Here is a 26,270-nt window from a genome sequence, read left to right on the forward strand (position 1 = left end):
AATTCGTAACCCTCTACCATGATACTAAAACTTGAAAGCGCCCAGTGAAATTGATCTACTGATGATTCAGAACAGACAAAAGTAAGTACTTCTTCACATAAAACATAACTAATGCATGGAATCTGATGCCTCAAAATCTGGCAGTGGTCGCAAGTACAGATGTCTTTAAGAAGAGATTATACAATTCACAGAGGATAAACTAATAGCAATGGGTGACCCTCCTGTCTGGACCAAAAAATCTGCAAAATGTCCCTACCCAGAGACATAGTATGCTTTTCTGAGAGTGCCCAGAAATATGAAAAGTTAAAACAAAAATAGTGGTTAAACTCCCCCATTAAGAAGTGCTGCCTGCACATGTGCAGACACCACATCCCCCCCTCATGTCTTAGGCTGTTTGGCAACCCAGAATGCCACACAAAAACGTTTTTAAAAAATGGGATCCCCAGGAAAGAAAAGAACAATGAATAAATTGGTAAGGGAAGGAAATGGTCTGACCCGGCAGTTTGAGAAGAGGCAAGGAAATGAGGTTACTGGGCAGGTTGAGGAAATTGACGATTGGGCAGGTGGGCAAGGAGAGCCTAAGCTACCTCAGAGGGATTTTGTGATGGAGGAGCACAGACCAATGTGTGCCTGAGCTCCTTGGAGGAAGGGTCAGATAAAACTAGAGGGGAGGAAGAGCTTCCCTTCCCCATGAGTTATTGTGGGTCTTTTTCTCATCAGGTATTAGCCATGATGGCTAAATGCAATCTCAGTGTTCAGAGGCATTCAGCTGGGGTCTGGGAAGGGTTACTGCTTTCTTGCCTTGCATGAGGGCTTCCTGGGTGCACCTGGTTGGCCAATGTAGGAAACATGATGTTAGACTAGATCAGGGGCCTCCAACCTTTTTGACCCCATGGGCACATTTGGAATTTTGACATGGCATGGTGGGCGCAGCAACAAAATGGCTGCCATAAAAAGGCGCAGCAACAAAATGATCGCCACAGTTTAACTTCAGTAACACAGTGCAGATCCTTGTGGTGGCAGCTACTGCCAAAGTAACATTAAAAAAATTTGCACAGCCAATCAGAAGGTTCATTGGGCAAAAACCCTACCTGGCCCCACCCACTTCCTTAAAACATTTGGCGGGTGCAAAAAAAGGTGTCAGCAGACATCACGTTGGGGATGCCTAGGCTAGATGGATCCTTGGACTGCTCTAGCATTCAAGTCTTAGTTCTAGTCAAAAAGGGCAAGAGTCCAGTAGCACCTTAAAGACTAACACAAATATTTTCTGGTAGGGTATGAGCTTTCGTGAGCTGTGGCTCACGAAAGCTCATACCCTACCAGAAAATATTTTTGTTAGTCTTTAAGGTGCTACTGGACTCTTGCCCTTTTTGACTACTGCAAACAGACTAACACGGCTACCCACTGTGAAGTCTTAGTTCTGTGAGTAAAGTGTTAGATTAGGATTTGGGAGATGTGAATTCAAATCCCTATGCAGCCATGAAGCTCACTAACCTTCCCCACTGGATTACTGAATATTATTTACTGGGTCACCTCACTAGTCTAAGATCATGAGAGCATTCCAATCCTACCAATGGGCTTACTTACTATCCCTTGATTAGGGAGGTTAGATTGGTTAATCTATAAAGTGCCACAAGGCTTCTAAATGTTTTTTCTGCAGTGGACTCACACAGCTCTACTAGGAAAGGAGGGGGAAAACAGGAGTACTGTGGGAACTTAAAAGTTTTTTGTTGTAGCATAAATGCTGGTAAACCACAGCTCACTTCATCAGATGCACGTAGTGGGTGCTAGTCAACCAAAGTTTATGCTACAATAAAAACTTGTTACTCCACCACAAGACTGCTGTTTTTGCTACCACATTTCTCCTCCAGTCCGGTTCCGCGGAGAGACCACAATTGACCAATTCGCCATATTAAATACAATCTCCCTAAATTTGCCAACTCAATACTGGGAAATTCTTGGAAGATTTGGGGATGGGAGAATTTGGGGAGGGAAAGGCGCTCCTTAGGGCTGTGATGCCACCTTCAAAGCTGCCATTTTCTCCAGGGGAAAGTGGCTCTCTAGTCTAGTGACGGATTGTAATTCCAGAATTCCAGCCTCCCATCTCTATTGGAAAACCACTCCTTGCATACAGAGAGAAATCACGAAGAAAGGTTTTCTCTTCTTCGAGATTGTAGATTTGCATAAACAGGGTCCCCCCCCCACCTCCACCCATGGAGACATATCCAGCCACACAGCGTATTCCAATAATAGATTTAAGGCCTCGCATCTGCAGTTTGCGTTAACTAGGACTCAGAGGAATTTCCCTTTCATGTAAACATGTTTTGAATTACGCCGTTAGTAATAACAACTGCCCCCACAGACTCCTGGTATTAAGGGGTCAGAAATTCTAGATCCAAGGGTGAGGTTTTGGATAACCCCCTCCCTTCAGCATTTCATACGATTGTTTCATTTTCCCCCTAGAATTTTATTCGGGTTTAGAGGACGAAGGGAAAGATGACAACAAAAACAGACTTTAAAATATGTAGTGGAAAAGGGCAAGAGTCCAGTAGCACCTTAAAGACTCACAAGAATATTTTCTGGCAGCGTATGAGCTTTGGTGAGCCACAGCTCACTTCTTCAGATACAGCTAGAATGTAAAGACCGATGGATTCACATTCTAGCTATATCTGAAGAAGTGAGCTGTGGCTCACCAAAGCTCATACCCTGCCAGAAAATATTCTTGTGAGTCTTGAAGGTGCTACTGGACTCTGGCCCTTTTCTACTACTGCAGACAGACTAACACGGCGACCCACTGGGAATTATTTAAAATATGTCGTTAAGCATACAAAACGAAATATTTGTTTTTTTCCCTCCTAAGTCTTCCTTAAACAAGCGCTTCTTCTCCAGGAAGGACTTTTAAACTGAAATTTAAATCGATGCAGTCCGTCTCATCACAAGGCCAAACGGATTTTTACGGGGTTTGGAAAGGATTGCGCACGCGCGCGAGGCCGCTGCGCGTCAACAGCTGGGTCACGTGAGGCTCGCTCTGCTGCCGATCGGTCCGTCCTCCCTTCCTTCCGCCCCCTATACTGGGGCTCTCAAGCACGCGCGCCAAGTGGGCGGCCGGCCGCGCGCGCGCGAACCTCGCTAGCAGCGCGCGCCAGGTCAGAAGGCTGGGAGGGACAACCTGCTGGTGGGGGAGGGGGGGGGGAGGAAAACGGAAGGAACCCGGACGTGTTTCCCCTCAGCCAGCCAAGCAGCAACAGCCACCCGCTCTGGCCCCGCCCACCGCCAAGCCTTCTCCCCCCGCCTTTCTACTTCCGCACGGCCGCCCTCCCCCCCCCCTCCGGCCTGGGGCTGCGGAGCGAACGGAGGTCGCGATAACAGGCAGAAAAAAAAGGGGGAGGGGAAGACCCGAAGGCCCGGCCAAAGGAGGGAGCGCGCGGCCACGGCAGGTAAACGCGGCCTTGTTTAGGCTGGGAGGTACCGAGGCCTAGGTGGGAAGGCTTCGGGTTGTTTATCGTTAGCGCTGATGGATCGCAACCGCCTCCGCCTCCCTTTGCCCTCTCGGCCCCCGTAGGCGCCTCAGCCCGAACGTCCGTCTCGTGGCTCATCCTACCTGCCCCGCTCCTCGTCCTCCCCTTTCTTGGCCTCTGCACGTAGCCCCACCCCTCGCCTCTTGTGCCCCCTCCTGGAGGCCCTTGGCCGCCCTGTCACACCTCCTGGCCCCTGCTAATGCTCAGTTGGACGCCCTGGGCAACAACTACCATAATCCCTCCTTTTTCAATCCATGCTTCTCATCTCGGGTCCCTTCCGGATGCCTCTCGTTTTTGTTTCTTTTGCCTCCTGTGTTGCCACTCGACGTCCACTAATCATTTTCTCCTATCTTTACACTGGACAGTGTAATCCCTACTTAATAAGCTCATTGGCTGGAAAGCAAGTCCTGTAGAGGGTGGTGGGACTTATACCACAAAGTGTCACGGTTGCTGCTTCATTCAACCACCATTAGTCTGGCGCCTGTTACCTGATCTGCACTTGTGTCCTGTTAATTGATCTGAAATAATTACCGTCTTTATTTTATCCATGTGCATTGAATTAGCAAATAACCTTGCTGTGCCTGTGGAACCAAACTGGCTATGTATATAGTAGGTTTTCTGGGAAAACTCATTAGCATTCAGTGATCTTGGTTGCGCACACATGCCTTTACTTTGCATTGCTCGGATGCCTTCTGCACTTCTGCAAGTGTACACAGTGTTCACACAGTAGCACTCTGTGATCTTTATTATGTTAATCAAGTTCATGTCTTCCCTCCCACCCCATTTCTAATGAGCCACGATATGTTCTTTGCTGATTGTTTGAAGTTGCTACAGCATCCAGCCCTGCTTGTCAATGTCTCTCCCCCCCCCCCCTCTGACTGCAGATAAGCTTCTCTGTCTCTGCAGATAAGCTTCAACTACAGGTCTTGATGTCTTTACTGATACTTCTAGTGGTTTGATCTGAGCATTTTTCTTACTTCCGCTTGCAACTCATAATGGACCGTACATATGTAGAACCTTCCCAACAGGTGCTGGGCTTTTACAGTTTCTAACCATAGCTCACCTGTTTAAAATGTTGTGTGGGATGTACTTTTATAGCATGGCAGCAGCTTTTCAGAGAAGTTTCATGCATGATTTTGTGCTCGATCATGAGGTCCGCGGGGCACTTCTTTGATGTTAGGTAAGAACTTGCTTTCAGTTTACAAATGTTAAGGTTGTCAAAAACGTGCTGTGTGATGGCTCTGTTAATGTGGAGAACTAGTTGGTTGTAGCCATTGGCCTCAGCTATTAATACCACACCTCTCCCCTTTACCTGATTTATGCATTGTTGTGGCAGTGTAACTTGCACCACGTGGACAGAGGGTACAAACGATCAGCTCTGCTTATAATTAGAGCTGTTGCATATAGAGTTTGTAATAGCTACTGAGGAAAAGGAAGCCACAGCCTTCAATTTGTAAGATCTGAGCAAGGCTGTCAAAAATAGGACATTTTGGAGGACTTTCATTCATAGGATTGCCATGAGTCGGAAGCTACTTGACGGCACTTAACACACACACACACAATAGCTACTGAGACAGAGCTAGCTGTGTCTTAATTCAGGCAAGACAGAGGTGATGCATGTAAGCAAGACTGATTCAGTAGAAGGGTGTGATCAGTTTTTTGGACAGCGAGGCATTCTGTTTTGCAGACCATGTAAAGAGTTTGGGAGTGCTCTTGGGCCTAGCTTTGTTGTTGGAGAAACAAATGGATATTGTTAGTAAGAGTACATTCCTTCAGTTTCATCTTGCTTATAAACTGTCTCCTCTTCTGGGCTCGGCTGTTCTATGCTGATCCACATTGCTGTAGCTTCAGGGTTGGACTATTGCAATTCACTATGGGGCTGTCCTTAATGGTTTAATGGCTCTATTTGTTAACAGAACTAGCCAGTATGAACACATCACACCACTGTTAAAGCTACTTCACTTGCTTCATATTCAATTCTAGGATCAATTTATGGTGCTGGTTCTTACCTTCAGAACCCCTCATGAGCTGGGATCCAGATATCAGAAGGACTGGCTTTCTTTGTATGAACTTTGTGCCAATACTTTCCCCATCACATCCTGTGTGCTGCCCTCCAAGAATATTCATTTCCCTCAGTTTATGCTCTCAGTTTTGGGTCCCACCATATGGAACAGCCTGCTTAAGGAAGATTTGTGGATCTGTTTCTTCTCATTTTCACAAGGAGATGTAAGATCATTTTATTTCAGAAAGGAGTTTAGTTATGAGCAGTGTCTCTGTTAATACTTATAAAGGTTATTTTGAGTTTATGCTATGGGCTGGATGTAGATTGTTTTAATGCTGATGAGTTTTTAATGTCAATGATGCCTCTTGGGCATTTTGGGAGAAGGGTGAAAAATAAACATTTTAATAACTAAATAAGCCCATTCCTCCAAATTTGTTAATGCAGATGTTCCATTGAGTTTAATGGAAGATACTCTTTAATAAAAGGTCTGGTCTTGACTCTCTGTTGTTAGAGATGTAAAATGTCTAGAAATTTTTAAGCCACAGAAGAAAACAATTTTGGGAAGAAATAAAACATGTCCAATATTTATTTTCTTATCAGATCCAAACTACATGCATGAATACATAACATTGTATATTTTAAAAGTATGCCTTAGTGGTCGTACAATAATTACATATATAGTCATAGGGACCATTTTACTCCAGTCCAAGTTTATCTACACTGGCTGATGGCACCCACTCCGTATTCTCAAAATTCCAAAAGTGCCTACAGATTCAACAGAGTTGGATACATAGATATTAGGAACCATTGGCATTGGATACATAGATATTAGGAATCATTGTCAGGGCAGCCAAAACTGTTCTAAAAGACAAAGTATTTCATAATAGGTATTGCCAGCTTCGGGGACAAGAAAGGCAGAGAGCAGCTGTGCCGGAGCCTGTCTAAGGGCTCCACAGGCTCAGTGTCCAGTCCCAGGAGGAGGCGATAGGTCAAGAAGCAGTCCATGGCTTAAATAGTTTTTTGTGTGTTCTGCTTTTAGAATTTGGACGTTTTACTCTGCTGTTTTTGGTAGTGTTAGGATGGGATAGAAATGGAAAGGTTAATTAAAAAAAAAAAACATAAGAGGAGCCCTGCTGGATTGGACTGGTGATCTGTCTAGTCCAGTATACTGTTTCACACAGTGGCCAGCCAGTTGCCCTAGAAGGCCAACGAACAGGGCACAGAGGCCAGGGCCTTCCCCCAATGTTGCCTCCTAGCACTTGGATTCAGAGGTTTACTGCCTCTGAGTATGTAGGTGCCCTTTACAAACCATTGATAGGCTGGAGTACTACAGTCCTTAAGAGAAGCAGGGAAGCCTGCCTGCTTTTGCATCCATTTTAAGAGGAAAACAGTCTAGAAGAAATACATAGGTCACATACAAGTTTTCTCTGAGGCTTGGGTGAGCTTGGTAGATGACTGATGACAGGGATATGCTGGCTGCAGACTTGGCTGGTTTGATCTAGCCACTAATTTCTGTATGGAAGACAGAAGCATTTTTTCCTGTGTAGAAGCTTGCAGCAGATAGAGATCCATATGTGGCGGGGCGGGGGGGAGGTAGGCACGGGGCCTATTGTGCAAATAGCCTCCAGATGGTCATTCAGGGAAACTTCGAAAAATTCAGATTTTTAATGCCCAGATGTCTTGATGCCGACATGTGTAGGTAGGCAGGCTAGTGAAAAAATCTTGGGACTGGTCAATCTTGTGGATATATTGCACAGTCTTGCCATGTGGGTTCTGTTTTATCAAAGTTATTTGGCGATGGCTTTGAAGTGGTGTGAATTTGGACACAATAGTTTGGCATAATTAAAATGTAAATTGTGTGTGTTGCCTAATGTAGTGGAGGCAATTATTATATTGCCTGGTTGGCTGTCATTTTGACTACAGGCACAGATAGTTTTATGTTAAAGAGTGTGATGCTTCATTAAGTTAGGCCTGTCAGAATTGCAGTTCCTGTATATCAGCCATGTATTGCAGCCCACTGGAAACTTGGTGATCCTGTTCTATTTGCAGCCTCAGGCAATACAAGGTTGGCAAGCCACTTATTCCTAGCTGGTCACAACTTTAACGTGTCTGCTAAAAAGTCACTTTTGTTTGGTAGGTCAACCAAATTGTTAAGAGCCACTGGATTGGGTCCTTCTGTGAGTGGAGCTGTATTGATGGAACAGAAAAGGAGGGCAAATTTCATTCCCTTCTCCCTCCCTAACTGCAGCATCCCAACCCGCATGGCTGTGAGTCCACACAAGTCCTTTGACCCTGGCAATAAACTTTCCCAGAGTTGTAAAAGACCACTGGAGGAATGTAGGAAAGATCTGCGACCATCAGCACCTTCCACTGACAGATTGTGGGATCCAGCACGTAGTATATAGAACAAAAGATTCTGAATGTGAAGCATGGATATGACCCTAAATAAGTAGTTTAAATTATTGTGTGAGCACTTACTTCAAAGTAAGCATGTCAAGGATCAAGGCATAAGTGCACTATATGAATGTAGTTTGGTTGGGCTGCTGAAATTTCAGCTGCTTAAGATGTGGAAATAAAGAAAATGGGGTTGGGATAAGTTTCTAAAGTATAACTGGGCAAAAACTGATTTTGTATTTAAAGTCAGTTAACTTACTTACAATTTTTGGTTTTGAGATACTTAAGTGAATAAATTGTGACAAAACTCATTTATTTATATTTACATCATAAGCAAATCTTGTCAATAGAGATCCAGGACTGTGCAGTTTACAGTTACTGGGAGAAGTCTTGAAAGCTTTAACGGAGGGCTACTTTAGCAGTAAATATCTGATGTGTGAAATCTGCCCAACATACTTTTGTGTAGAGAGAGTGTGTGTGTATATGCACACACACCTTCATATTGATAAACTGGTGGGACTGAAACTTGTGTAATAAGCTGGGGGGGGGGGACTGTGAGACTTTATGGAAGGAAAGAAGAATTTGGAAACACTTCTCCTCTCCTCAGACGTTGTACACACTTTCTAGCGCTTGAACAGACTGATTTTCAGTTCTTCAAAACTGTTTCTTTTAACTGATATTTGGCTGCTCTCAACATGCTGTCCTTTCTGAAGTATATTTAGTCCTCATTAGTCCATTTAAAAGATTGCTTTTGCCTTTTCCTTTGGTAAATTTTAAAAGTCTTATTTTTCTCTGTTGTCTGGTAGGTCTCCCAAAGTACATTGAGACCCCTGCCATGTTTATAGGTGGTCCTGGTTTTTTGTCTTTTGTCATCCACAGAGAGGCCAGGAAATTTACTTATCAGATACATTGATATTCAGATTCTTCTTTGAAATCCACAGTCTGATTTAATTATATAGAATGAGATTTGAGTTTCTATATCCAGTGCTTAGAATTCCTGCTTCACATATTTAAATATATAAGATATGAGGTTCAAAAATGTGATCAAATAGAAAGCATGATTCTCTATTGTGGTTGAGGACAGTGATTCTTTCCCTCTTACTGGCCTCCCTCCCTCCCTTCCTTTTTATTATTTACCTATCCTATTTATTTAATCCCCATCCCTTCCCTTGCTGATGTATTTATTGTTTAAATTTATTGGTAAATAAGATTGGCAGCTGAAAGAGAAGAAAAAGTAATTCTCAAGAGGGGAAAGATTAAAACAAGTTGACTAATTTTATTTGGAATGCTAGCCTTCATTTTTAGCCGTCATCGTGTTGTATATTAGTTACTACATTTTCTAATTGTTTCTACAACAAAACTCAATCCTAAGCTTTTTTCAACATTTCCTGTAATGTTATTAATGCTACCACAAAAGTGTTGTAGAGAACTAAAGGAGGAGTAATCCCAATTGTTGTTGCCACAACAAAATGCTAATTGCTGACCCTAACCTCTTCTCTGAAATTTCGTATAATTTCATTATTCTTTCAAAAAGCTCCATTTAATTGAATATTTGAGTCAGAAGAGGAAGCAGCTGGTTAAGAAATGAATTCATCCACCACAATTGAAGGATCTAAAGTAAAGGTTTATAAGCAAGCAGTGACAAGAACTTCACGTACGTTTTTTAAAAAATCGCTTGCAGCAGATAGGGTTGCCAGGTCCCTCTTCTCCACTGGTGGGAGGTTTTTAGGGTGGAGCCTGAAGAGGGCAGGGCTTGGGTAGGGGAGGGACTTCAATGTCATAGAGTCCAATTGCCAAAGCAGCCATTTTCTCCAGGTGAACTGATCTCTATCGGCTGGAAATAAGTTGTAATAGCAGGAGATCTCCAGCTAGTACCTGGAGGTCGGCAACCCTAGCAGCAGAATATATTCAGATGCAAAATAACAGCTTTGTACTTTCATTGAAGGGTTGTCAAGAGAAGCTACAGTAAAATCATTTTTGAAAATACTAGGTGCCATGATAAATTTCTGTTTTTTTTTTTAAATTTAGCACATTTTTTATCCCACTCTTCTTGCAAGGTGCTCAGGGTAGTGTACATAGTTCTTGCCTCGATTTTACCCTTGCAACAACCTTGTGAGGTAGGTTAGCCTGTGGGAGAGTGACCTAGCCCAAGGGCTTCCAGCGAACTTTGTGGCAGAGTAGAGATTTGAACCTGGGTCTCCCAGCTCCTAGTCCAACACCGTAACCACCATGCTGACACACAAACTATGATAATTTGGCACCTGGGATTTGTTGAGCCTTGGATTATAAATTCAGGATGGAGACTTGATCTGTTTCAGGAACTGTACACGTAAAGCAGGCTTGTCCAACCTGCGGCCCCCAGGCCTCATGCGGCCCAGGATGGCTATGAATGCGGCCCAACACAAAATCGTAAACTTACTTAAAACATGATGAGATTTTTTTGCGATTTTTTTTTTTTTTTGGTAACTTGATTGCGTAGTTTTTCTTCTAATGAGGCCCAGAGAAGCCAAAACTTCTTCCATTATGGCCCAGGGAAGCCAAAAGATTGGACACCCCTGATGTAAAGTTTTCAGCTAGTAAGAAGGGTATGGAAAAAGCCAGTTGGAGACTGATACATGATATTTTTAAAAAGTAGCAAGAGCTTACCATGTTGTGATTTCCTAAGATGGGCAAGAGAAAGCTTTTTTCAGATCAGCTGGAGCACCCAGGTTCTGCACCACTGCTAGGAATAGCTAGCAGGGTGTGCATTGAAGACAGGCTTCTGTATGTTTCTACACTCTACTGGTTTGATCTCTGCAGAGGCTGTTTGAATGCTTGTCTATCATTTTCCATTTTCCTTCTGTTGACAGCAGCCACAGGAGTTGGCAGTCCTTTAAACCCAAGAAAGTTCTTAAGATTTTTAAATTAGAGATGACTGTGTCCTCTACAATTAGCTTTAAGAGGGGAGTGGACATGTTCATGGAGGAAAGAGGTATTCATAGCTATTAGTTGGAATGGATGCTGGTCATGCTGCATACCTGTTCTCTCTAGTATCAGAGGAGCATGCCTATTGTTTTGGGTGTGGTGGAACACGGGCAGGATGGTGCTGCTGCAGTTGTCTTGTTTGTGGCTTCCTAGAGGCACCTGGTTGGCCACTGTGTGAGCAGACTACTGGACTTGATGGGCCTTGGTCTTATCCAGCAGGGCCGTTCTTATGTTTATGTAGCTAGCAATCTGTTAATAGTTGGTTCTGGTAGTTAAGTTTGTATCTGTGTGTGTTGAAGGTGGGAAGTATCAGAGTTCTTTTGCCGGAGATTCTCATTTGCAAACATTAACTAATTACACAGAATGCTTCCAATTTGAAAATGCCCCAGCTTTTACAGAGACCAGAGTTGATATGAGATAAGCACAAAGCTGCCAATTAGAGAAATGCTCATTAAGTATGAGTTCAGAGATTTTACATGTTGCACTGCTGCAGACCACTGGTAATTACAGATTATGCTTTGTGGATTCAGGCCGCTAAATTGTCCAAATAAAATATTGGATATTGGCCACATCTGTTTTTGAATTAAGGAGAACATAACTTTTAAATGTCTTTGGAGCGGAAACACCAACCTCTTGTTCTTATTGATATGAGCAGTAGTAGATGTTGTGGCAACAGAATATCTATTTGAAGTTTTTTTTTTCTTCCTAGTAGAGCTTAAATATAACAGGCTCTCAAAGTTCAGTGTAACTTTACTGATGATTTGACTTAGCCTAGTTCTTTGGCTGTGCTGTCACTTTTTATGATTATTGCCTATCAAATTGACAGGGGACTTTCAGTTGATGGAACTGAATATTACCGGACTAGAAACCAGACTGCTTTTGGTAAACACCATTTTTTAAAAAAAACCTTGCTGGAAATTTGTTATGGAGCCAACTGCTGCTTTTAGCATTCTAGGTGGCCCAGTTTCATGTAGATCCCATTGAGGAGAGTCTGAAAGCTTGATCAACAATTAAAGGACTGAGTGTTGAAACCTAAGATTATAATAGATCATAACTAGTGTTTGTATATTTCGATTAGCAGTTAGTATTTTTTTATATCCCCAACATGCAGCTATGCTAAAATTCAACCTTCCTGAACATTTGCTGTTGCCTGGCGTTCTTAATCCCACATACCAATATTTTATGATGTCTTTAGGTAAAAATACTAGTGTCTATCCTATCATTTGGCTCAGAAATGTTTGAAGCCTTCTTTCAGCTGAGTGCACTTTACTCCACCTTTAAGTGGCTCTTCTGGGAGTGCGAGAGCCACTTAAATTGGAGGAAGGCTTCAAACTTTGCTGAGAAGAATGATTGGGGTACGGGCAGTGACTTTGAAATGAGACTAGTTCCAGTTTTCTTGTAGAGAATTATGTTGATAGGGTCCAGTGCATATTTACTCATTAATTGGGTGTATTTATAATAGAATTAAGACAAATTTAATAAAGTAACCTAGAAATAATTATCAGATCTTAAAAGATGATTCTTTTGTTTTAGGAGCAATTTTTTATTGTGACCTGAGAGAGTGCTTCACCTTGCATGGTCACAGCTTTTCAAAAGAACATACAACTTAGTCAACTTCAGAGGGAATTGAAAATGATTAGCCATCTCTTTGGCACGATGTAATGGGACACCCAAATTTCAGTGCCTTTAGTTTTTCCATGTTATGTAGGTGTAGAAGCAGTGCTTTTGGCAGCAAAAACATGGGTCTAGCAACCCTTGCTTTTATATTTGGCAAAGTGGTGTGAGGGGATGGGTATCAAATGGTAGGTAGTGATGGAGGGGTGCTTTAATCTCCCCCCTGCAGTCTGTCCCCTGTTGCCGTTCCCCTTTTGACACAGCAGACACACGTCTCAGAGAAAAAAAGGTGTGTGTGCTGGGTGGGGGGCTTGCAGGGGAGAAGCAGTGGGCATGATGTATCCTTCTCTCCTTTCTTCTGCTTTTGTCACGTTGACTAGAGGAAAGGGCTAAGCACACTCGTATATCTGCTAGTTATCCCTTGTAAATACTGCCTCATAGCTTTGAGAGGGAAAAGCAGTGACTGAGGTTCAAAGACTGTGTTTGCTGCCAAAAAAGTAGACGGGCTCTTACATAAAGTGCACAAAACCTGAAACTAAATAACCAGGATTTCTGTTATTGCAACACAAATTAAAGGCCAAATTGGTTACCAATTAGTAGTAAGCCAAATCAAATTTGTAAATTTTTTAGCTAATTTATAATTCATAGTTTATTTTTCTTATGGTATTTTTCTTGTCTTTCTATAGGGATTAAAGACACACAGGAGTCTTCATGGATATAGTTGATACATTTAACCATTTAATTCCTACTGAACACTTAGATGATGCCCTATTTCTAGGATCCACCCTGGAGAATGAAGTCTGTGAGGATTTTAGTACAAGTCAAAATGTCTTAGAGGATTCGCTGAAGAACATGCTCAGTGATAAGGACCCTATGCTAGGATCTGCAAGTGCTCAGTTCTGTTTGCCTGTTTTGGATAGCACTGATCCCAATTTCCAGATGCCTTGTTCAACAGGTAACTCTTAATATTTTTAAGACTACACTTTTAAATAGAGCAGCAGTATCTAGTGCTGTCCCCTGAAAATATGATTCTCTTTTTTTGTGCTGTTTCATGGCTTTGAGCATAAAGTTAAACCACTAGCTGTCCTTCACTTCTGAAATATCCATGATATATGGTATGTGCGCAGGCATGATTAGAGTGATTTTTTCAGTTTGTTAGTATTTATCTTACCAATATAGTGATTTGGTTTGTGTATAGTGTTATGCCTCTCATGAGTAAATATAACCAGCAGCTTTAGGCTGCCTCAGTTTCAAAATGTTCCTTCAAATTTTATAAAGAAAGCTTTGAAAAACTCCTTCATAGAGGAGTTTAGAAGAGACTGAGTATGCATCTCTCAAGATAGTTTTGGTCTAGTGGATTGTGTCACAGTGCAAGAATTTTCTCTTGTTTGCTTTTGAGTTATAGTGCCGGAAAATGGTTCTCCTGTTCCAGGTATCTGCTGTGTTAAATAATTTTAATGTAAAATTGGAACATTCTTCAGTTTCTTTATATAATTCTATAGTCTATATACTTGGTTCTCAAATTTTAGCAGTATGAGACTCTTTTCTTGAACAAAAAAAGTCCATGGTCTCTCAGGCCTTCTCCTCCCTTAAGTGGTTCACACCCCCTGGTGGACAGCCCATTTTCGAACTGTATGCAGCCATCTGTGTGTGCCCTCTCGAGGTTTCTGTCCTGCTGTATCCTGTCCTGCTATGTCTCTTGCTTAGCTACAATAAAAGTAACATTTTTGTTGTCTGTACACGACCTGACCCAACTTATGAGCAATCTCAGCTCTTGACTGGAAGGGACTTTGTAGCAGAGATAGCCCCCCCCCCCCAAAAAGCCCACTTCCTTATTGGTTAATAATTTTGAGGTAGAGGCCTGTTTAATTTGGGGAAGAATAGGCTTGGAAAAACATTCAGAGAGCTGCTTGTAGAAATAGAAAAAGACCAGCGGCACACAAAAGCTGAACTTCTGATGTTCAGTTGGAAAGTGCCCTTGGCAGTTGTTTTCTATGGATATGGAGTGGCATCCTGCTCTCTGTGTATGCTAAACTCCTTTGCCGTTGTAGAAGAGACAGAAAACCACTTCAGTTTTATACAAGAAGTATTATGATCACTGCATTAGGACTGTACCTTCTTGGTGCTGTTCAAGCAGTTAGATTTCCTGGGGTTAAGCTGTTGGTTCCCAGCAACCAGTCATCACATTTTCTGGCTATGAGGTGATCTGGATGATAGGTGACTGTAGGGAGCAGCAGTCCTTCGAGCTCCCAGGGTTTGAAAAGGAGGGGAGACAATTCCATCCCCTTCCCTTAAGGCAGAAAGTTTGTGCCCATTATAGAAAACAAAAAGTCCTCCATTTTCATGTTACCTGGATATATGAGAAGCAATCAGCCTCCTTACTAAGGACCCTATATTCCCGTTTGGAAAAAAACTTTGGTTTAGTGGTCCTTAGAAATTTTAAGTAGTGCCTCTTCTGGAAGTAGTTTAATTATGTTCCCAAAAAAACATGCAGGGGCTTTGTCCCTTCCCATGTTTCTACCATATGCCCCTAACTTCTGTCCTTCCTATGTTGATGATTCAGCCCTGAACTCCCCTTTTGTTATTTCTGCAGACAGAATAGGACTTTGTGATAGTGCCTAAAATAGTTAAGTAGAACAGATTACAATTGAAGAATGTAAACTCCTGCCAGTATAACATGTGACAGAATACATATTGCCTAGTGGTGTTTAAAGTATGGTACATTCTGCTGTTCTAAAGTGTGGGTTGGACTAATTTATTTCAATAAATAAAAATCTAACAATATTTTTTTCATGATTTGGGTATTGTTGAATTGAAATACTTCATATATACTTATGGAGTAACTTTCCAGTCTCAAATTTCTGCAGCAACTATTGTTGAGACTTAGACTATCAGTGGAACATTGGCACTACAACACTTAGTATACTGCTAATATAAAAGAGTATTGGAGACTTAAAAGCAAAAACATTTTAAGAAACCGAGTACTGTGAAAATGTCTTACAACTATTACTAAAAAGTAATATCTATATAAATGGATTCTAATTTCTTCAGGCTGTTAACAATGGCCATTTTTTTGGGGGGGCAGCCATTTATTTATTGTTTTTTTATTTATTTATTGAACTTATATGCTGCCCTTTCACAACTTTCAATCAGGCCCTTTTTTAAATTTTGTTTTTGTTTTGTTTTTAAACAAAACCAGTATAATACAAACTGAACATACAATACATAACATAACAACATCTTGCTGTTCAATACAGTATATCAAGTGCCATGGTGCACTTAATACATATAATTTCATTATAAGTTCTATATATAATATAAAAGTCTAAAATACTATTTATTAATTGCCTTTTTATCATTACAATCCAATCATGTTGACTCATATGTTATTCTATCTAAACCTTTTCGTCTCCAATATAATGCATATAAGATTTAAACCTTATAACTAACTTTTGCAGTATGAAATCTTAAAACTAACAAGTTTTCTTACTGTTTATGCAAACCTTACATGGCATGTAAATAATACAGTTCCCTTTTTAAAAAAAAAAAGTTTTCGCTGGATCTTTTATTTACTAGATTTGTCAACTTTGCCATCACTGCATATTCTGCTAATTTATCTCTGCAGTCTGGGCATTCTTTTAACTTACACTTTAATGCTATAACAATTCTTGCCGCTGTGATCATATATCTTTCCAGTTCCTCCAAAGACTTCATAATAGCAGCTGGTAATATTCTCAGCAGCATGGTTTTGGAGTCCAATGGAAATTTTACCTTTAAATTTTTTTGAAAGTCAGAATGTACAACAATCCAAAACTATTTTATCTTCTTGCATGTCCACCATGTATGGTAGAAAGTTCCATCTATCTCCTTACATTGCCAACAGTGACCACTTACTGAGGGAAGTCTTGAAAGCAATTAGTGATAGGGTATTTGAAAAAAGTAAAAAATCTCATTAGGCATAGCCAAGTGTTCAGGTAGCTTTTTGGATTTGGGCCAGTAAGTATTGTTATAATGTGGAAGAAACTCATGAGTTTGGACAGAAAACTCAAAAAGAAATATCTCTTTAATGTAATTTAGGAATAGCAATACAGTTGGATAGTCAGTCAGACTTTGTAAGAGTGTCGAACTCTTCAACAATCCACCATTATCATACATACTAAAAATGTAGTTCTTAACATACTTATCTAAGATTGAGACTCATGTAATTGGTTTCTGAGGAAAGGATTGGGCTGCATTTGTTGGCATCTATAAATGAAATGTAGCTATTTTGAACTTATTGTTATTATTATTTAAATCCTACTCCATCATAGTAAATTGACTCAAATTTATTTTTCCAGTTAGAATTAAGGGCTCGGTTCAGATATAATGAACAAACCATGGTTTCCTTGTTACGATCATAAATTTCAGAAGTCTTCTGGCTTGCATTCTCTCTCCTCACATGCTGCTTTATACTGAAAAACACCTGGTTTTAAAAAAAACCCTACAGTTTTTATTGTAACATCAAAAACATGAAAGTGGATGAAATGACAAACATTTTTTTTCTTTTTGGCATTGCCTACAAATTAGGATTAAACTTTTTGTTTGGAATTGTGATTTGTAGATAAGCAAATAAGCCTCAGTTTGTCCTTTCATATGATCATGATAAACTGTTTTTTCAGGAACTGAAATATCTGAACTTTATGAGATAGGAGGAGTATGTGAGCTCAAGGACTTCCACGGGTGGTTCTTGTAATGGTCAAACCATGATCTGTCTGACTAGAGATAGTGTTGGAAAGATTTGTTGTTTCTGATTCTGAACCTTCACTTCAAGCTTTGTGGAGTTCAGAAAAAGATGGCTACATTAAGTAAAAGAAGCTTCTTAATTTTTTAACATGTTCTGGTTATTTTGTGTGCATTTTCAAACAGTCATGATGGCCATGAGACTGGTGAGAGGCTCAGGAAATCTTACTGGTCTCAAATAGAACTATTGTGTAGCAAAATTAATTTTTGAAATAAAATGTACTGTTTTAGATTTAGTTTTAGAACTGTATAGAAAGAGCCAGTTGCTCTGAGTGACAAATTGCACCCCTTTCCGGAAAAAAAACCTATGTGTTTTTTATCATCTTAAAATTAAAACTGTCAAAACTAAGGCAAGAACATAATAGTTATCTTGCTGGACCAGACCAAAGGTCAATCTAGTCCAACACTCTATCTTCTAAAGTAGCCAGCCTGTTGTACCTGGAATGATTTCTAGCATTAAATAATCTTGTACAATTGTACCTAGGATAGAAGCTAGGATGACCAGTTTGTAATTGAATTCTCTCAATTTCTTTTTTAAAACTGTTAATGGAGCACTAGGAGGAAGCCAACTTAAGACAACAAGTTAATATATTTTAGTGAAGATCACAGCATCACATTTTGAGTTGTTTAAGAATTCTGGATGAATGCCATCTAGTACTGGCAAAGTTACTATTTAATTAGTTATAGCTATTTAGCTGTAGAAGTTCACTCTAACTTCTGTTTCTGAAAACAGTGTTTCACACAGCAAAGTCTGGCACAAATAATTCTTCCAGCTTCTTTGCAACTTCCTGGTTTACCTTTCATTCTTTGTTATATCAATTACACAGTTGACTAGTTAACTGTTTCTCATGTATTTACAATTCATTAGTTTTAGTAATTTGCTCACATTTCTTCTTGGCTTGCTTTTTAATTAGTTTGTACCTGCCTGTCTGTTAATTTTTTTCTTTTTCTTCCTGTGATCAAGATCTGAAAGGAAGAACTTTATAACTTCTTGACTCTGTTGTATGAAACCAACACTCTTTTGCCGTTGTTTCTTTTTCTGGTCTGTGATACTAGCTTTTGTTTATTCTGCCTATGAATAAGTTCCAGGTTTTCTGAAGTGACCTGACCATGTTAACTGTACCTTAAAACTTCTCCCCCACCACTGTTTTCAAGCATTTTTACAATGCTTACTATTTGCATAAAAACTTGGATGTGGTAGATTAAACTAAATCGCCTCTCCTGGTGGTTCCATAATAGTTCCAAGGCATAATGTATTTATTTTATTTAGACAATTTGTCTTTCATCATGATTGTGAGGCTCCTTCTTTGCTGGTGCCCCCCCCCCCAGCCTTACGCCCTTGTACCTCTCTATCTCCACAACTAGGCCTCAGAATAGGACAGTGGTGGCGAACCTATGGCACGTGTGCCAGAGGGGGCACTCAGAGCCCTCTCTGTGGGCACGCGCGCCATCACCCCAGCACAGAGTTCGCCTGAGTTCGTTACTAGAAAGCCAGTGGGATGCGGGGCCGGGCTGCCTCCCCCTCTCCACATGTGCCTGAGGACATTTCTCACATCACGCACCCCTCTGCCCAGCAGCCCAATGGGAGCGCTTCCTCCCTCCCGTCACATGCGGCAGGGCGGCTCACATGTGGCGTGAGGGTGCGGCGTGGATGGCAGCCTGTTGAGTCTGAGGCGAAGGTGATTCCCGTGGTGGGGTTGGAGAGGAGCTAGGTTGGAGGGGAGCATAGCTCACAGCGTGGCATAGCTGGAGGGGAGCAGAGCGCTCGGGCCACAGCTCGGGCTTTGCGGCGCCTCCCACCTTTCAGTGAAATCCCCTACTAAAAGAGGGATACCCACCTACCCAGCATGTAATTAACCTGTGGAACTCCTTGCCACATGATGTGGTGATGGCATCTAGCCTAGATTCCTTTAAGAGGGGATAACCTCAGTATTCAGGTTAAATTGCCGTGTTGGCACTTTGCGGTAAATAAGCGGGTTTGGGGTTGCAGTTTGGGCACTCGGTCTCTAAAACGTTCGCCATCACTGGAATAGGAAAATGGGGTGAGGGTTGAAGGCCCTCTCCTCATCAGCCTGGTTGTGGAGCCTCTTTTTATTCCTCTTCCCTACCTTCCTGGTCTTGCCCCTGCAATGTGGGCCATTATCTGTGCCAGGGGCTGGAGCATCACTTCCTCCAGCTTCCAGTACCTCCCCTGTCTGTCTTTCTCTTGCTGCTCACTGGCTGGCTTGTGATAGGCCTTCCTTCTTCTGCCCCCCCATGCTCCTGCCTGGCCTGTCTCCTCCACGGTTCTGTTGCGGCTGCAATTGCTGGCTGGCTTGGTGGTCTCCTTGAAGGCCCGTTCTTCCCTGGCATCGTCGCTGCTGCTTGGGCAATGGGCATTAACATTAACGGATGGCGCCAGCTGCTCCAGGGCCCTGGGAGAGAAGCGGTGAGGCCTGCTCTTGGCTGCTGCTATCATTGCCCTCTCAGAGTCCCTTCCTGGGGGCTCTGTCTGTCCCAGCGGGCTGCTGGAGATGAAAGGATTCTTTCGGGAGCTAGACTTGGACAGTGATCAACTAATTTTTATGCAGTCCATTTTCAGCCATTTGTTTTATATTTGTTCCAGCCCACTTATGTAATTCAAAGGAGACTTCTGCTTGTCTCACTTTAGAGTGTATCTACCATGCACATCATATGCTGTTCCTGAGGATCTCTTAGCCCTCAGGAGCTGTCTTTTGGGCAGGGTAAAGGAGAGCTGCAGTAAAGAGGATGAAAAAATCCATTCTGCAAGATGATCTCTGCTTATTGTTTTCTGAATCCAAGAATTCAGTATTAACTGCTGTATTGCCTTTGTCTGTTTTATTGTGAGTTATTTCATATATCTTTTGGGGAATGTATGTCCCAGCTTGTGTATTGGGTCTACTCTCTACTTTCTTATTTAGGCAGATAGTCCTCTGGTATGAATAATGCTGCATTTACGCTCATTACTCCTCAATCTGTTTTACCATTTTATTGGTCATCTGTTCTGGAGGCTGTTACAAGACAGGGTATTCAGTAGTTATTTGCAATTCAAGGGGCTTGAAGTTATCAAGATCTTGCTTATCAGTACAATTAGCTGTAGTGCACAGTATCTTGAAATTAGGGTGTTATAACTTGTGTTATTAGGTCCGGGAAAAGTGTTTTCAGTGCATACAGGGAAAGAGTTGGCATATTGGTTTATTGCATGGTCTGGTTCCTGGGTTTTTGTTCTGGAAGGCCAAGGGCAGGTATCAGGAAATTGGCAAGTTATAAAAGCTAGAAGTGTTACAACCGTATTTGTCAAACTAATGACAGCATTGAAAAGAAAAGGGAGAATTGCACAATTTACAGTTACAACATAAAACTGTTAACTCTTTTGTTCTGATTTATTATTCTGAAAAGGACTCAAAGTGGCTTCCAAGGAAAATAATTTAAAATAGCAGTTCAGATTCAGATGTTAACCTTTATTCATCCAATGCAGAAAATTACCAACTATCCCCCCTTTGTATCTGCTACATAAACATCTGTGCCACTGAAGTTTCAACAGTGGATTTTGGTAGTTGCTTGCCCAGAAGAAATTTGTCAACCCAGAAATGTGCCTTATCAGAAAGCTGCATAAATGTTTCTGCCACACACAAATGTGTAAAAGGAATTGACTCTGTAAATTTCCTCTGAAGGCTAGTGTAGAAGTGTTACCTGAAAGACTTTATTATAGAGTATAAAGAGGTACTGCTGAGTATAAAGAGGCACTGCTGAGTCAAGGAGAGAAGTTGTACAAGCAGAAGATTCTATGCTATGAAAATACTGATTGTTAACAATCATAAACGAGGTTGTGAAGTTCTACTATAAGGAGGAAGATGTTTAAATGAACTGATCTTGTGAGTGCTTTTAAAGAATTGTGTTTTGTATGGGAAGAAGCAATGGGGATGAATTAGGATTAAAATTTTTGTAATGAGCACACATGAAGCTGCCTTATACTGAATCAGACCCTTGGTCCATCAAAATCAGTACTGTCTAGTCAGACTCTCCAGGGCTCTCCAGGGTCTCAGGTAGAGGTCTTTCACATCACCTACATGCCTAGTCCCATTAACTGGAGGTGCTGGGGAGTGAACCTGGGACCTTCTGCATGCAAGCAGAGGCTCTACCATTGAGCCACAGCAGTGATTAGCATTGTCATCCTTGTGTAACTGCAGTGTCAGTTACACATTTAATTTTTTGTGGGGTGCTATTTGTTTATTTTACATTATCTGACTTCTGTTTTATGGATTTTGAAGCAGATTTCCTAGAAATAATAGTGCAGGATGAAAAAGATACACAGAATAAAGAGGACAAATTAAAAGGGCTACTTGAATTTGTGGGACTATACTGGCTGTGTTCTTCAAAGTAATGACTGTACTTTAAACAAACAAGAATCATTATTTTTGTAATCTTATAGCCTAATTTTTATGACAGCATTTTAAGTTTTTGTTCCCTGTGGAGAAATTGAAGACAATGGGTACTGTGTTGCCTTGCCTGCATTAAAAAAATGCTCTCATCCCAGCTGTTGCTTTCAACATGCAGAAAATTATTTCTGGGACCTATGCAGTCCAGTAGCCATACAGGCCAGAAGGGCTGTAGTTAGGAGGGAGATGTCCAAATCACATCCCTTTCTCACAAAAACACAGCTTCTCTCATGGAAGAAGTAAAAGGGGAAATTTCACCCCTTATTCACTGTAGCTCCTTGACTCCTGTGCTTGTTTCCCCCATGTAGTGACTCACGAAAGAATCTTTCTGGGTATTGAAAGGTACTGTGCATGTTTTGGAGGGAGGGAGACAATGGAAAAACCTGCCTCTGCCAGCACCATCCATTGGAGGTTGGCTGGGTGCAAGCCTTTTTAACTCACCACTGAATGCAGCTTATTAGCTATATATGGTAGCTCATCAGGGTTTGTTGAACCTTCCATTTTTACTGCCTTCTTGGATCTGCAAAAGCAGGGAGTTTACAAAGCTCTTGTTGTGTCACAGTACATGGCTGCTGAGCTGAGTGTGGTTAGTGTGGTGGGGTCTTCCACTAATGCCCTTTCCTGCTGGAAGTCTCCAGTTTGCCTCTCCCGCTGTTTTTGAGGGGCCCCAGGAGCAGCATTTTGGGGAGATCAGTGGGCAGCAGTGGGGGTGGAAGGCAGGATGTTCTGTTCTGCCTTGTGACAAGTGAAAATTTTAGTCTGGATCCAACCCATGCTCCCAGGTAAGTGTACGTATATTTGCAGCCTTAGACTGTGCTTGTCAGAATATGGAAGTGTAGCTGGTGAATAATCTAATAGTTACCAAACTGAATATGCAGACTGACTAACCTGTTCTGCATACAAAATCTGAAACTAGTCTACTAAAATTATATAGATAAAGGAGATTGTCACTTTTGGATCAGCTCTTTCCATTGTTAAATTCTCTTTCTCTTAGGTGGGAAGGGACAGTGAGGGGACAGCTGATCTTTTAAGGACTGAGAACTTCCTGTGGCAAATCAATAAAATGTGAGTCCATTAAAAGTGGCTATTTGACAAGCACCATGTATAAGAAATATACTGCTCTGGGTGACAGCTTGTTTTACCTACCCCGTGGGAAATGTGTACATCATGCTTCCTAATCATGCTTTTAATCCCATTTTTCCACATTATCCCTCATTTTCTTTTAGCTAGTCTTTAAGTCTTCCAGCTGTTTTTGTGTCTTTATAGCTGTAATAGGTAGTTCTAAGGTTTAGGACTTCTTTGTTTTTGTTTTAGTTGTTGGACTTGATGATATTATGGATGAAGGAGTTAAAGAAACTGCCCGCAGTACTAATGATGAAGATGATTTTTCACCTAACAAGAATTTGAGGGACCAAATGGATGGAACTTCAGTCAAATCACCTAGAAAATCTCCACGTTTAATGACACAAGGTAATTATTATGATGATGTTCACATTAGTAGCCAGTCATTTCGTACAGTTTACTTAACATGGACTGCTTGTGTGTGTCTAAATCATTGCTTGATATTCATAAGAGCATAAGAAAAGCCATGCTGGATAAGACCAAGGCCCATCAAGTCCAGCAGTCTGTTCGCACAGCACCAAACAGGTGCCTCTAGGAAGCCCACAAACAAGACGACTGCAGCAGCATCCTGTCTGTGTTTCACAGTGCCTAATATAATAGGCATGCTCCTCTGATAACTAGATTGAATTGGTATGAATCATGACTAGTATTCATTTTGACTAGTAGCCATGGATAGCCCTGTCCTCCATGAACATGTCCACTCCCCTCTTACAGCCTTCCAAGTTGGCAGCCATCACCACATCCTGGGCAAAGAGTTCCACAATTTAACTATGTGTTGTGTGAAGAAATACTTCCTTTTTTCTATTTTGAATCTCTCATCCTCCAGCTTCAGCAGATGACGCCATGTTCTGGAATTATGAGAGAGGGAGAAAAGCTTCTCCCTGTCTACTCCATACCATCCATAATTTTATAGACCTCTGTCATATCTTCCCTTAATCACCTTCTAAGCTCAAGACCCTTGAGTGTTTTAAGTGCTCCTCATAGATCAGTTGCTCTAGCCACCTGATTATTTTGGTTCTCTTTTCTGCACCTTCTCAAGCTCTGCAATATTCTTTTTTAGATGTGGTGACCAGAACTGTACACAGTAGTCCAAGTGTGGTCTCACCATAGATTCGTACAAGGGCAGTATGAAAGAAGCAGTTTTATTCTCTATTGCTTGTCTAATTTTGGCCAGCATGGAAACATCTTCATTGAGCTATCCACTACCACCCCAAGTTCCCTTTCTTGGTCTGTCGCTGCAAGCAAAGATCCCATCAGTGTATATGTGAAGTTGGATTTTTTTGCTCCAATATACATCACTTTACACTTGCTCACATTGAATCTCATTTGCCATTTTAATTCTCATTCTTCCAGTTTTGAGATATCCTTTTGGAGCTCTTCACAGTCCGATTTTGTTTTAACCACCCTAAATAATTTGGTATCATCCACAAACTTGGCCATCTCACTGTTCACCCAGGTCATTGATGAACAGGTTGAAAAGCACTGGTCCCAACACAAATCCTGAGGGACCCCACTGCTCACATCTCTCCATTGGGAGAACTGGTCATTGATTCCTACTCTCTGCTTCCTATTTTTCAGCCAGCTCTCAGTCCAGAAAATGACTTCTCTTATCCCATGAGTCATGACTATGAAGTTTGCTTAGGGGGAGTTTGTCAAAAGCCCTTTTGGAAATCCAAATCCAAATTCAGTAACCTAGCAAAACCAAATGTCTAAATATATTTATATTTCCAGTATTATTTTCCTTGATTGTTATGAATTCCTTGGGGAGTTAATAGGTCATTTAAATAGGGTACTATACTGTGAGAGGGTATGTCAGTGTGGTTCTGACCAAATAGACACTCTTCAGCATTCCTTGTTTAGCTGTGACTTGCTCAGTGAGGCTAGAGACAATGGATATAGCCTTTTATTCGGGAATCTGTCTCTAAACTGGATAATCTGAGGGTTCTTTTAGCAGAGGTGGATTTTAATATTACCTTGGCAGTCGCCAAATTTCTTTCCCACTCAATTAAGATTAAAAACACTAATTTCCTTATGGGCTATTTAGATAGTTCCTTTTTTCTTCCTTTTTATTTTGATCTCAGTGTGACATTGTTCAGGGCCGAATTGGCCATATGAACAATATCATTAAAGTAAGTAAGTATGAATGCCATGGAAATCTTGTTTTAAATTGTTCATCTGAACATGATTTAAAGAGGTGTTGAGAAATGTTTAATTTTTGTAAAGCAGTGATTCTTAAGCTAGGACCACTTCTACACATTTCAGCTACTTTTCAGTTCCAAAATAACACTACACTGCTGGGCTCTCTCATCAGTTAATACTGAACAAGTTTATGTTTTTGGTTCTTGTAGGTTATCCGGGCTGTGTAACCGTGGTCTTGGAATTTTCTTTCCTGATGTTTCCCCAGCAACTGTGGCAGGCATCTTCAGAGTAGTAACACTGAAGGACAGTGTCTCTCAGTGTCAAGTGTGTAGGAAGATATAGTCAGAAAGGGGTTGGGTTTGAGCTGAGTCATTGTCCGGCAAAAGTAATGTGCTAGTCATTGTCCTGCAAGTATCAAGATAATGTGCTAATGACGGTGTGGTATGTTAATATGGAACCATTGTATCCTGAAGTGATCTGTTAATGTGTGAAGTCCAAAGCTAATCTGCATGGCTATTGTTGACTAAAGTTTTTGTTAGTCTGGAGGTTTTTTAGGACAGGAAGCCAAGCCTTATTCATTCTTAAACTCTCTTCTTTTCTGTTAAAGTTGTGCTGATGTTTATGAATTTCAATGGCTTCTCTGTGAAATCTGACCCCCTCACCTCTGCAGGAGTATATCGTATACCTTGCAGTTGTGGACAAGTTTACATCGGGACCACAAAACGCAGCATACAAACAAGGATAAAAGAACATAAAAGATACTGCAGACTTGGCCAACCTGAGAAATCAGCAGTGGCTGAACATGGACTGACCCAAACAGGACACAGGGTCTTATTCCAAGACACTGAAAGACTGGACAATTCTACCAACTATTTTGTCAGATTGCAGATTTTGTCAGATTGCAGATTCAGGATACAATGGTTCCATGTTAACATACCACACCGTCATTAGCACATTATCTTGATACTTGCAGGACAATGACTAGCACATTACTTTTGCCGGACAATGACTCAGCTCAAACCCAACCCCTTTCTGACTATATCTTCCTACACACTTGAAACTGAGAGACACTGTCCTTCAGTGTTACTACTCTGAAGATGCCTGCCACAGTTGCTGGCGAAACGTCAGGAAAGAAAATTCCAAGACCACGGTTACACAGCCCGGATAACCTACAAGAACCAATGAACTCTGACCGTGAAAGCCTTCGACAATATTAAGTTTATGTTTTATTTTTATGTTTAGAATTTATAAATATATAGCATTACTGAACAGCAAGATGTAGAATAAAATGACTGAGAT

At 41.3% G+C, this 26,270-nt stretch overlaps 1 protein-coding gene across 1 annotated transcript in view; it reads left to right on the forward strand.

Annotated features, from left to right (window-relative positions):
* The first annotated feature begins 3,385 nt into the window (after positions 1-3,385).
* The window catches only part of PHF3 (PHD finger protein 3), a 54,747-nt gene continuing 31,862 nt past the window's right edge, over positions 3,386-26,270 (forward strand). The window contains exons 1-3 of the mRNA XM_056856278.1: positions 3,386-3,437; positions 13,179-13,447; positions 23,025-23,180. Coding sequence (XP_056712256.1) covers positions 13,204-13,447; positions 23,025-23,180 — 400 coding nt within the window. The 5' untranslated portion in view covers positions 3,386-3,437; positions 13,179-13,203. The remainder of the gene's footprint in view (positions 3,438-13,178; positions 13,448-23,024; positions 23,181-26,270) is intronic.

Source organism: Euleptes europaea, chromosome 10, assembly GCF_029931775.1.
Source record: "Euleptes europaea isolate rEulEur1 chromosome 10, rEulEur1.hap1, whole genome shotgun sequence".
NCBI lineage: Eukaryota > Metazoa > Chordata > Lepidosauria > Squamata > Sphaerodactylidae > Euleptes > Euleptes europaea.